Source organism: the organism of the source record quoted next, unplaced genomic scaffold (assembly GCF_019419815.1).
Source record: "Pyrus x bretschneideri cultivar Hongxiangsu unplaced genomic scaffold, Pyrus_bretschneideri_v1 Contig47, whole genome shotgun sequence".
Lineage (NCBI taxonomy): Eukaryota > Viridiplantae > Streptophyta > Magnoliopsida > Rosales > Rosaceae > Pyrus > Pyrus x bretschneideri.
The window spans coordinates 148,072-161,363 of record NW_025999784.1 but is presented as its reverse complement, the minus strand read 5'-3'; the positions used below and the strand labels follow the sequence as shown (position 1 = coordinate 161,363).

General features: G+C 40.0%; 3 protein-coding genes across 3 annotated transcripts; all 3 read right to left on the bottom strand.

Annotated features, from left to right (window-relative positions):
• Nucleotides 1-2,128: 2,128 nt before the first annotated feature.
• Nucleotides 2,129-3,056, bottom strand: LOC125469872 (NDR1/HIN1-like protein 1). Its single transcript, XM_048567920.1, has one exon. The coding sequence runs from the start codon at nt 3,039-3,041 to the stop codon at nt 2,262-2,264; it is 780 nt and encodes a 259-aa protein (XP_048423877.1). The 5' UTR covers nt 3,042-3,056; the 3' UTR covers nt 2,129-2,261.
• A 2,708-nt stretch (nt 3,057-5,764) lies between these two features.
• On the bottom strand, nt 5,765-6,637 carry LOC103941537. Its single transcript, XM_009351747.3, has one exon. It carries the CDS (start codon nt 6,635-6,637, stop codon nt 5,765-5,767), a length of 873 nt encoding a protein of 290 aa, XP_009350022.2.
• Nucleotides 6,638-9,695: 3,058 nt separating this feature from the next.
• LOC125469874 lies at nt 9,696-10,358 on the bottom strand. Its single transcript, XM_048567925.1, has one exon. It carries the CDS (start codon nt 10,356-10,358, stop codon nt 9,696-9,698), a length of 663 nt encoding a protein of 220 aa, XP_048423882.1.
• Nucleotides 10,359-13,292: the final 2,934 nt, after the last annotated feature.

Genomic DNA, 13,292 nt, shown 5'->3' with positions numbered 1-13,292 from the left:
GAAATAGTTGTGATTGTTAAGTGAAAGTGTTTTTTTATGACAAAATAGTGTTGAAAAAAAAAAATGAAAAAAATAGAGAGTAGTTCAGTATAGTTTCATCCACAGAAGGAAAATAGAAGAGCAGATAATAAATCTTAACAGACATTAACCTCCCACAGCCGTAATTTACAGCTGATTTAGTTGGGTTAATGGGTCGGGTTTGGGTGATTCGATAAAAAATACGATTTGTGGTCAACCCGATCCAAACCCGTTAACAGGCCTAGCAGTAAATATCACAAACAAAGTCATTAAAGTCATCACCAAACCACTTCAGCATCAAGAACAAAAGTAAAGTTCTTGGAGGACTGCATTTAAAATATCAAACCAGTACCAAAATTCACGAAGCATTAAAACCAAGTAACATCAAAGACATGGCCAGATGACATATTTCCCTCACCTAATGATCAATATCTCATCATTCCCTGTGACCAGAACAAATCAGCCACGTTATTGGACTTTCAGGGCTCCAAAATAGGCCCAAAACAACTTGAATTAAAGCTTGAGATGTCCCAAATATAACGGCAGAAGGCCTCGAACCCAAAAAACATGATCTTGGACGCCAAAAAGCTAGAAAATAAGTAAATAATAAAAACGACGTCTAAACACAAACCTATAAATGCTTTGGATGAGTCAAATTAACTGCAACTACATTTTTCACCCAGCCACTCCTCTGAATTGTTAATCCTATCAACAATAGTGTTTATAGTAAAATTTGACCATTAGAAGCACACATTTACTACACGAGTGTATATACAGTGTCTAGTAGAGAGCGAGAACGAATACCAATAAACTCCTATACAGAAGACTTCTACAACCATGAAGTGACTAAAGAGTTGTTTGAAACGGAAAATAAACCCTAGCATCGACCTTCCCTTCCCTAAGAAAAACCTTGTAGGACAACCTTCCCTCCCCTAGGAAGAACCTTGTATCGTTCCCGATAACATGGACTACAACTTTATAACCAACACAACAACTTGAACCACAACCCTAGCATTGCAACCAGCCTTTCAAGCACTATTAAACAACAAGACATCCTAACATAGAAGCCTGGTAACCACTAGTCCAATAACATTTGAACAAATTCAAGCCACAGGGATGCCTTTAGAAGAAAGACATGACTTTTCGAAAACTAATGCTTGGAGATAACTATGGTTGGCGTGTACTGTGTGCAACGGTATTTTAGTGTCATTCAAGGAGATCCACTGTCAACAATTCAGTAATGAAATTATGCATCCCTACAAACAGAGTCAGTGTAAAGAAAAACTTCACCGAGCAACATTCAACATACTTGATAGCCTGAAGTTTGAATTACAGTAGGTCAATGACAAGGCTAGTAAAACTCATGCTGCCTTTACTACACTGTTGTCTAGCCCCAAAAACACCAAAGAAACACGTTGCCCTTTACTCTAAAGGCTAAGTTGCACAAATCATCCGTGTGGTGAAAAACATAAGCTCTCAATACTATTGTGGTTAATTACCAATCTCAATCCAAATCGAACTTTCCATCCAAATTCCCTCCCATTTGGACCGACATGTGCATCACTGCTAGGAGTAAATGGGCTGTTTCAAGCCTGACTTAGGAGTCAATAGGCTTCAACGGTTTAAAAGGACTCGTTAACATTGCACATGAATCCCGTAATCCGTATTGGCAAAATTGGGCAGAAGGATTGAGAATGCTAACTGGTTTTCACCACATCAACCACATCGGCATATGACACACCAGAAGCATGGTTTTTGCAATGGGGAGTAATTTCTCTACTCCCTTTTACCTCATACAGCGCAAGTGCCGGAGCTAAAAAGGATAGTACAGAAGTCACTCCCCTCTTGCAATTTGACCTATTCTGTAAGATATATGGGTAATTGAAAAATTGATCAGAAATCCAATCGTAATTGTTGTACTGATCAAAATGATATATTGAACACACAGCGATCAAACACCTAAAACATAGTAATCAGATATCGACGACATAATGAAAAAACTGATTATTTCAACAATTGAGATTGAAAAACGGCCCAAGAAATCTAATATATGATAAAAAATGATGCTATGATTAACATAAAAGAAAAAAAAAAAAAAAAAAAAAAAAGATTCACAAGACAATTGTATTTCATAACCCAAGATCATAAACAAGGAGTAATTTATAAAGTTCACTAATTTTTGGGTTAACAACGAAAGAAAAATAAAATATGTAAAACGTATCTGTATATTATTATATTCAGTCTCACAAATCAACCTTGCACGGACTTGCCTGACCCGTCAAAGTCCCGGTCCCATTATTCCGGGCAAACCCGGTGAATTCGACCCCATCGCAGAAGACCCGCAACAACCGACGTCTCGTTTGAAACACCCCTGACTTAAACCGGACCAACGCCTCCACACCCACTCCGAACCTCACCGACCCCCGATCCTTCCCGTCGGCGATTTCCCTCGCCACCCCGTCGTCGACGTAACCCCCCACCGTCGCGAGCTTGATATTGACGCGCGTCTGATTCCTCTTGGCTAAGACGAAGGGAGGCAGCGCCGCCGCGGTGAGCAGAACTTCATCGTTGTATATAAGCGAGGCCTCGAGTCTGTCGTAGAAGATGGTGAGCTTGTGGTTGGGGTTGGCGGCGAGGAGGGTGAAGTCCCAAGTGGCGGTGAGCTCGGAGCCTGTCGCGTTGAGCGGGGAGACGGTGGCCGATTCGACCCGGAACTTGGGGAGTTGAGGGCGGAGGGCGAGCCAGGAGATGAAGAAGATGATGGACATGATGGTGAAGACGGCGACGGCGCCGATCATGATGCGGCAGAGGATGGTGGGTTTGCGCCTGAAGGGCCCATTGGACTGGGGATTGTAGTAGGGAGGTGGCGGGCCCGTGGGCTGGTAAGTATTGGGATTGAGGTGCGGCGGTGCAGCCACATAGGGATAGGCTGTGGTGGCCGGGTATCCGGCGGCGTATTGGCCGGGCGGAGTTGGATAACCCGTGACAGTCTTGTCTTGCGATGCGGATGAAGTAGCAGCCATTTCAAATGGGAGATATTTTTTCTTCGACTTTTCGGAGTTTTTGGTTTCCAAGAGAAATAAAAATAAAGAATAAAAATAAATAATTCGATAGTTTCTAGGGTTAATATATTTTCCAAGGAGTTTCGGATTCTGAGAAAACAAAGTTGGATTAAACAAACGTCTTGTTGTCAATGTAATTTGTTTTTTTTTTCAAAACAAATATCTCGTAATTTTGTTTTGGATTAATGATTAATATTAATCAAGGATCCAATAACAATTATCTTTTATAGACAGTTGGAAGCTGCCATAAATTAATAGTTGATTAGGGAAATGATTAAATTTAATCAGTCGGACTAATAACCGGCATCTCCGGCACGACGATAACTTTGAGTTGAAAGCACTGTATGCAATATTGAGAAATTTTTTGCGCGCCCTCAACGGCGACGACACTTGACCTCACATTGTCTATCTCGATTTGGAATAGGGATTTTCTGCATGTTTTCTTTGTGTATGCCAAATGATAATTACAAATTAATTTAATTTTGTTTCAACTCAGTTTGCAATTCTTATATAAATGTACGAATACAATGTATGACAAGTTATAAGAGAATGAAAAGATAGGAAGGAAATGAAGTTAAACACTTGTCAAATATTCAACAACAACGTAAATGAAAGGAAATGCATAAACGGGCAAAGATTAAACTTATTCGTGTAAGTTCTATTTCCAGTTGAGCAATTTCTTTTTAGTAAATGAAGTACTTTGAATTAACTTTTAACAACAAAAATAGGTACTACAGGAATGTAGCAGAGCTTTAAAAAAGAATACAATTGAAAAGGCGTTGAACTACAAAAGAAATTTATAAAAAGGAAGGCTGAAGAGCTTTAACATCTTTTTGTGTGGTGAGTTAAGTGTCATTGTCTTTTGCCTTTCTAATACTTTTTATAGAACATGATTTCCTTCTAAGTTAAGCCTTTCCTTCTCAGATTAATCCTGTCTGAACCCTAGTTATTGATGCAATGGCTGTCAGATGATACGAATTTACGTTGCAACTTGAGCTTATATCATCTAAAAGCTATCAAAATGCTATCGGAAAGCACTCTCCTTCTGTAAAAACGAAGTGAGTTCTTTGTTCAGTGTGAAAGAGAGTTTTTCTGCCCATAATACCACATGGAAAGTTCTTTTAAGATTCTTGGGCCTGCACGCTGTTCATTCTGTTACAATAGCTATCCATTAATGACTTCAGTTGAGAAATAAATAGATTGGGCCTTGAACATGCCCAATGCTCAATTTCAGTCCAAACACAATGGACCAACCAAGAGTTGCTCATTGGATTCCCCGAAACCATCTCTAATCAAGGTGGACATTGACGGCGTTTGGCGGGCTGCTTCTATGGATTCGGGAGTGGGAATTATTATAGCCGGCTGTTTAGTTCAAATTAAGTGCAGGAAGTCTTGTAGGAAATGTTTAGTTCAAATTATTTGGCTGTGATTTTGTGTTTAATCAGGTGCCTATTAATCATTCTAAAGTGCTTTTTGCTGTCTCTACTGGTTTGGGTTCTTTCTTGGCTGCGAGGACGGTTTTGGGGTCTTGCAGATCGGACTGGACAGGTCGGGCTGGCCAAGTTTCTCGGTGGTGCGCTCCTACCTTTCCTAACATTAAGATTAATGTGGATGCTAGTTGGTCAAAGGTCTCTAAGTTGGGTTTTGCTGGGGTGGTTATGCGGGCTGAGGAGGGGAGGTTTGTGGCTGCCGCGAGGCACTCTCTTACCGCTCCCTCGGCTGCAGCAGCTGAGGCTGTCGCTTTGCTTCGTGGTTGTGAATTGGGTGCTGGTTTTGGTGTCACCTCTATCATTATCGAATCTGACTATCTTGATGTTTATTTTATATAAGTGGTGAGAAATTTTTCATTGTGATTGGAACATGGAGGATGCACCACGTGTTTTTATATAAGTGGTGGGAAATTTTATTTTTTAAGTTATCAACTTTTTAACACACATATCCTACAATTTGTATAATGACACATGGTGTACACTCCGTGTACCGGGCACACTGAAAATTTTCTCTAGGACAAGGACTATCATTGGAGTTTTGACAACGCTGCATCTTCTTCAAGTTCTGCAGGTATGATTCTTGGTGCTTAGGGTTGTTACAGAGACTTTATATATAGTGTCCTCTCTGTAGTGCCCTTGTAGAGCCGTTCTTGGTTCTTGATTAATTTGTGATTTATTAGCCTAAACTTGATCTAGTTATTGGGCATGTTTGCTCTTACAGTATGTGTAAGAACCTCCATCGCGAAGAAGTAGAAGATGAGGCAATTTTGAAGGGTTTAAACTTTAAAGGTAGCAAAGGTCATAATCTCCAAGAGGTGATCTTAGAGTGTGACTGCAAACGAGTCATTGAGTGCATAAAGTAATGAATTTCCTTTTCGACCAAAAACACTACTCATCATGACAGCCATTTGGTTTGTACTAGTTTCAGTCACAGGATGCCCCGATATACCTCTTTCGTTGGTTTTGGAGGGAACTAGGGAATGTCTTCCAATATTTAACAAAATTAAAGTATCTACAACAAAGTAACAGATATCACCACTTCATCTAATATACAACCAATTAATAGACAGTCTCCCATAAATGAAGACATGGGAAGAAGATCATCATCAATGAGATCGTCAAACCATAAACAAAAATCCGATCCGTTTTCTCATCTATCATGACATGATATATATATTTCAAGTAGCAGTTGAGTTACCAACCGTTGGTAATGTCGCATTTCCTTGAGCTCCCACCGGACATGCTTCCACTACTTGCACCCACCGGAAGATTTACCTTCAAATCCGTACATTTCACTCTGAGGGTGCCAGCCCTATAGCTACGATACCACCACGTATGTTTCATCATGTACGTGACCGACATCCTCAAGTTGAAGCTCACACCCCCTCCTTCCTTCTGTTCTTTCTCCATGTCCTCCACCACCCCGCTCCCCACCGTCGAGTTGTAGGCCTCCATCTTCAAGTGCATGGTGCCCTTGGACTTGGAGCCCAAATGCATCTCTTGCAGGTACGACCCTCTCGAAGACAAATAGTCATCCTTGTGGTACAAGGCAGTTTCCCATTTGTCCACGAACATCCTCAGGCCGAAGCTAGGGTTTTCCACGGACATCGTGGCCTCCCATTTGCCTGATACCACTTTGGTTGTGGGGACCATGTTGAAGTTGGAAACGCCGAAGGACTCGACTTTGAACTTGACATTTTCGGGACGGACGACCGCAAACACAATGATGCTCGTGAGGAGGGTCGCAATGAGTATGACGAACATTATGATGCAGAAGCAGCGCGCGAAGCTGGTCGCGGCTGCGTCATGTTGAGAGTACGTGGTGGTGTAATACGCGCTCTGGTCTGCGTAATAAGGGTTGTAACCGGCGTTTGGAGGATAGCCCTGGTAGGGTGGGGGTGGGGGATACCCATTTTGAGGCTGAGGGTAGCTCATATTGGACGGAGGGTAGGTAGCCCCAGGCTGGGGGCGGTCGGCCGCGGAGGGGCGAGATTGGTCTGTCTCTGAGAATTGAGTCGGAGGTTGATCTGCTGGGCGGGGTTCATTACTTTGGGCCGTAGAAGCCATATATGTATTTCTATTGTATTTATCTATTGCTATTTCTCTCCCCTCAAGAATCTCCCCGGAGAGAAAGAAAAGCGAGAAAGAGAGGGAGTTTTGCGGGGTGGGAGATAGAGGAATGTGGAAATGAAGGAGAATAATTATTGAAGAAATTAAGAGTGTAAAAATAGATCCGTGGGGTGTGAAAAGAGCGGAAAGAGCGTGGGACAAGGTAATTAATTAGAAGTTCTATGTTAAGTAAATAATTGATAAGTGTAAATGGATTGATATGGCTAGCAGAATTGGAAAATGAATATTGTGTTGATATTTGAGTTGATACGTATTCCAATTTCCAAATATGTAGTAAAGCTTTCATTAATACCTAGGTGGACGGAGAGAATTTTGGGTGAGGCTGTCCTGTGCCGCTGTGCGGCAGCTCACTCACATGGAAGTGACCTCCACCCGATCTCACTTTTAATTTGTAGATGAGCTACTACACATGACAGTCTCAATCAAGAATTTCTCATTCGACGATAATCCTATATATTTCAGTCTCAGAGAGTGAGCTACGTACTGCAATCAGTACTGTGTTTATGCGCCAAATTTTGAGAGAAAACAATAATACATATTGATTAAAAAGGATCACAACCGAAACAAAAAAAACTTAGCTCATGCCGTAAGTGATTAGGTGAGCCATACTACACACATTAGGACTTGAAATACGGTGCCTGCCAACGACTGATTGTGATTCTTGAAGTAAATGGTTGCCATCACATGCAATGAATCACCTTCAAACTACACCTGTCAATGACCCTACGAGCCGCCATAGCTTCCAAATGAGGTGGACAAAACAACCGGCGATGCAGCCGCAGCAAAAAAGAAAATTCCTTCTCAATCTTGGACGCTGATGTCGATGCAACCCTTCCCGCTAGACTCACAAAATGCACCATCAAAATTAACTTCAAGCCAACATGGACCGGAAGTGCACCGTCCATTTTCGCTGCCACACGCGTTGCTTGCTTTGGTATTTGAAGATATATATTACTCTAGCCATGTTGATTCTCGGGTAGCTCCTTCTACCGGATCCATCTCCCCTTGCCAAACAGATTGTTCCTAGATTTCCACCACGACTAGAGCTAACTGACCTTAGGTAGATCATTTGCCATCTGGAATAACCATTCTTTGATGAAGAGAGAGCGTGCTGAGTTCACCTGCAAGCGCAAAGGATTAATAACCCAAAAGCGAGTAGCATGTGGACCGTCGCGCAACAAATTGTTTAAACGCCAAATTTTGAACTTGAAAGCAAATTGTCTGAGAAGTGAGTTGCCACGTACCTTATTTGGTATCTGATCTCTAACGCTTGCGTTACAAAGAATAAAATTTTCTTTCAATAGACATAAAACCCTACTTGTCCTGCCATTATTTAACTTTCATTCTTCACTAGCAAAAAAGTAACCAAATATACCTAGTAATTTTATCTTTACCTTGGAAAACGAAAACAAGGAAATTGAATCCTGCAAAAATCAAGCGCCAATCCCAATTGTTAGTTTGTGCCCAAAATTTTATACCTCACAAAACTGTAAAATCAAGTGAAAAATATGCTTCTCTTTTTTAAGGGAAATACGGATCTAAACAATACCTCTTCCCCATCAGTACGAATCTTGTAAGGAGAAAACATGAGGAGAGTGAGAATCAAACTCTTTCCTGATGCTTCGCACCTAAGTTCGTGAGATAACTCAGTAACGAGAAAAAGAGATACCAACAAGGTACAAGAAAATAAGTCTTATTAAATTCTTCATGTTTATAAATCTCAATACTCAGGCAAGGGGACGAAACACCAGCCTCCCTCACCAACAAGCTTCCCCTCTCCAAACGAAGACACAAATTCCACTCTCAACTCCCTACACGTCTCTCCAACACTCAAACCCCAAAGCCATGCCCAAATTCTAGTTTTCCCAAATTGATAAGGCACAACCAAGTCCATCTTCACCTCCAAACTAACCTCCTTCAAATTCTCCTCTCTCAAAACATCAAACACTAATTCCTCCCCACACTCTGTCATATCAAATCTTATGAGCAGCGCGTCCGGCCTCTTTGCCTCAACGTTCACTGGCTTCACTGAAGCACACCACAGAGCCTTGAATTTCGGGTAGTACACAAAACCCTGAAAGTGTTTGATGTCAACTTGGAGACCATTGTTTTGGCTGAATATCAATTCCGCATCCCAAACGGCACTCTCCAGTTCCAAGATAGGGTTTGTTAAGTTTGAGAGGGAGAAGGATTGCTGATTGATGGCAATGGGGTACGTTCGGATGCCAGAGTTCAACGACATGCAGATGGTTGTGGCAAACGCAAGTGCTGTGAGGAGAATTGTGCCAGCAGCAAGTTTGATTTGCATTGCTTCGAACAGTGCCTTATTATGATCGGACGGCCACAGAGAAGCCATGATTTTGTTTCGGTTTTTCTGCGAGGGAGAGAGAGAGAGAGAGAGAGAGAGAGAGAGAGAGTATTAGAGCAAAATTAATATGGAAAACTACAGTCAAATTCAGCGAATCAGTGCATCAAATTGTCAAACGATACAATTTATGTCATTAATTGAATAAAATAAATTCAGTTGCTTACCATACAAGAAAAGCGAGTAGAAAATATAACCGTTTTACCATACGAGAAAAACGAGTAGAAAATCACAAAATCTTCATAAATTAAGCCCTAAATACCCTGCTACTTTTTTCAAGGGGGCAGACCCATCATTTTAGCATTAATGTACTAGACAGTATGGCACGTTATCGTTATGTTTATCAATTTAACCCACTGACATTACCGTTTCTTAAAAAAACACTTAAAAGAAGACAAATAGATGTGCGGTAATCAATTTCAGGAACCACATTGGTCGATTTTGAAAATGAGAGACTAAAATGAAGAGTTAAGTCAACAGTCCTTGAAAGTTTGTATCTATAAATACAATGAGATCACCACGTAAATTACAAACAGAGGTCCTTTAACCAAATATCATTCCCTTGCCTATATCACAGCAGCAACTAGCTCAAGATTCACATTATTGACATGTAGAGTAAGATAGATTACATCATTTAGGCAACGGAATGGAGCACTTACGCCCCTCAATTATCTTTCCCTTGGTACCTTTTGAACCCCAAAACTCAACCTTCAAACCTGAACAGTTGGGATTTAAAGCCACTTGGGTTCCCATTCCCAGTAGCTCCTTCATACTATAGGAAGCATCTATATGCATTTTCAAACTAAAACTAAGGTAACCCTTCTTTTTATCTTCACACAACTGCTTCATCACTCGATCTTCCACATACGGCTGTTCCCCCTCACAACCGGTTGAATCAAATTTGATCTGCACAGTTTTCTGCTTCCTAGGAGGTATGCGCAGCGTTGCATCCACTGAAGCACATGATAGAGCCTCATTTTCTTTGTAATACACATAACCCGCAAAAGGGCTGAGGGTAACAATTAAGCCGCCATTTTGGTTCCCAAATGTCAACTTGGCTTCCCACTCAGCTGAAAGTGACGAATTAGAAACTTCAAAATTCGATAGAGAAAATGCATCCAAACGAAGCACAAGGGGGTCTGTCCCCGGACCAGACTTTGAATCCACATAGTTGCCAACGAACCATAAAGAAAATCCGATGGCGGTTGCTAGACTCACCACAATCAAAACAAGGACTATGTATCCACGAGCTCTAATGAAATATGGAGATGATTTGCACCACAAAGAAGCCATATAAAACTCTTCCTGAAATTATGTTAGTATGGTTAGTCTTGATTTACAGTTTGATAACATAATATATTAAAAATATGGCGAAACATTGTTCCTCTTTGTTTATGTACCACTCAATGTTCCTAAAAAGTCTATCTCACTAACCGGCAAAAGAAATAACATTCTAACAATAAATTAATTTGAAATAAAACAGATTACGCAAATCTTTTCTCACATAACTCCATAGGAATATGTGGTAGGCAGGCCACTAGAGGAGTATCAATCTGAATTTTTGCAAGTTAATTCTTACTATTTCTTCATGTACATCTCATTGTCACTGCAGTCTGTAAATTTCCATCTTTCTTTTCAGAATTGAATAATGAAATCCCTGTCGTTTAGGAAACTTAATTGGATTGTAAAACCCGTTCGCCAAATATGATAAACCGAGTTGACAATTTAATTTAAGATTTTTTTACAACTTTCTTAAAAAAGAACAAATAAATAAAATCATACCTTGTGAATGTGGTGGTTAATTTTCTTGGACAGCGATCAATCCAATTATATGGAGGTGGGGGAAAATTATAATTAAGTGATGAGTCAGTCTTACAGAAAAAGTGGAGATATTGATCAAAAGAGAGAAGAACAAATGATGGAAGATGGCAGCGGTTACACAACATTACTGGAGAATTATTTGTACGGAAAGATATATAGATGCATATGACGGTTGGGGTTGGGGACGTTAACAGTTCATTCTGGCGAAGCGCTGTTTCATGTTTGCAGTTAAGTTTTTTTTTTTTTTTTTTTTTTTTTAATTTTTTTTTTAAATAAATGATATTATTTACATTAAAGAGGAGGGATGAGTTTAGCCTAATAATGAGCTAACAATAAAGTGGTTCAAATTTGTATTTGACGAGAATCGAACCTAAAACCTCTTGTTTGCAGTTAAGTTTTAACTTTACTATTTGTTTCTGAGTTTCACAATTTAATTGGGATCACAAATGGCGGTCCTTATATATCGAATTAACAATCGAAAGATGGTCGAAAGAAAAAATCTCTATTTGACAGGGCTTCTTCCTATACCTATGAATTTCATTGGACCCAGAAATGATACATTGGAAGAATCTTTTGGGTCTTCCAATATCAATAGGTTGATTGTTTCGCTCCTGTATCTTCCAAAAGGAAAAAAGATCTCTGAGAGCTGTTTCCTGGATCCGAAAGAGAGTACTTGGGTTCTCCCAATAACTAAAAAGTGTATCATGCCTGAATCTAACTGGGGTTCGCGGTGGTGGAGGAACTGGATCGGAAAAAAGAGGGCTTCTAGTTGTAAGATATCTAATTGTTTGCAAAGGGGGGCAAGGGCAGTAGGTAGATCATTTTCTAGGATTAATTACACAAATACTCCCTGAGGTTTTTTTGTGTTTTCACAAAACCCCCTCAAGTTCTCAACATATCACAAACACCCCTTGACGTTTTAAAATCATTTCATCAACCTACTTCCATGACAAAAAAAAAAAAAAATAAATAAATAAAATAAAAACACTAGCAGTCATGACTTAAGTTATGAAAATAGAAAAATACCCTTACAAAAATCATTTCATCAACCTCCCTTCATTTTTCTTCTTCTTCCCAGGTTCCTCTCCCTCTATTCTTCTTCTTCTTCGTTTCCCCTCCCTCTTTTCCTCCCCCTCCTTCCCACAAATCCCAAAACCCAATTCCTCCGCCGGCCACCATGAAGCGCCACCAAGTTCCATCCAACCACCCTTACAGTAGATGCCATGCCGCATCTTGAGAAATGGAGATGGTATTGGTACACGACCAAATTATTTATTGTTTTGTTCTTGGTTTCTGTCATGTGTTAGTTTGTAGTTTGTATCGAAAAATAGGAATCCCGCTTCTTGAACCGGGTCATGTTATATGTTACTGTTGTATAATGATAATGTATGTGAGGCTGTGCATTACAGCAGAATTGTTTGTTGCTTAATGGCAATGCAAATTGAATTTGTTAGCACAAAACTCTCTTCCACTTTCTCTGTTTGTTGCTTTTATCATCTTTTACTGGTTGGTTGTGCTCAATGGCTTAATGTTAAACACACTCAATAAGAAGCAACTTTGCCTCCACCCACCAGTCCAGTTTCCAGTCCATGTCTCTGCCTCCATGCTCTGACCGACAGTCTTTTACTGGTTGCTGTTAATGCCTGAAGAAGAAGGTGAGGGGTGATGGTGGTGATCGTGATCGATGGTGTTCGTCATCGTCGCTGTTGTCCTCGTCGAAGGGCTTCTGCTTGTGGAAGATGCAGCACTTTTTGGAGCTCTTCTTCTGCATAAACTCGTTGTCCACCGTCCCTTCCTTCCACGACACCTGCTTCTTCTTCTTCCAATTCAGCTTCAGCAACACAGCTTCCGATTTGTCAATTTTTTTTTAACTTCATAAGGGTGTTTTTGTATTTTCATAACTTATGTCATGACTGCTAGGGGCTTTTTTGTCATTAAGAGAGGTTGATGAAATGATTTTAAAACATCAAGGGTGTTTGTGATATGTTGAGAACTTGAGGGGGTTTTGTGAAACACACAAAACCCTCAGGGGATGTTTGTGTAATTAACCTTAATTTTCCAATGCAAATTATAATTTTTGTAGGGTAAACTCTCTTTAAAACTTTGATAAATGTAGCTCTGTAGTGAGTCATGACTATGACCATTTACTTTCACGATTGGAGAAAATATTTTCTTTTAACTGCCAGGTTATAAGTTCGATTTCCTTTATTCTATACTGTTTTATAATTAAGATAAGATTAATGCTAGTTAGACCAACTTTTTAGGTCAAATTTACAAATTATGTAATGTGTCGTCAATAAGAAATGAGAACATTAATCAACATTTAAGTTAAAAAAATCACATAAAAATACTTTTTGGAAGATAATCATTTCAAATACTTTTTCAGTAACAATTGAGTTTTTGCTT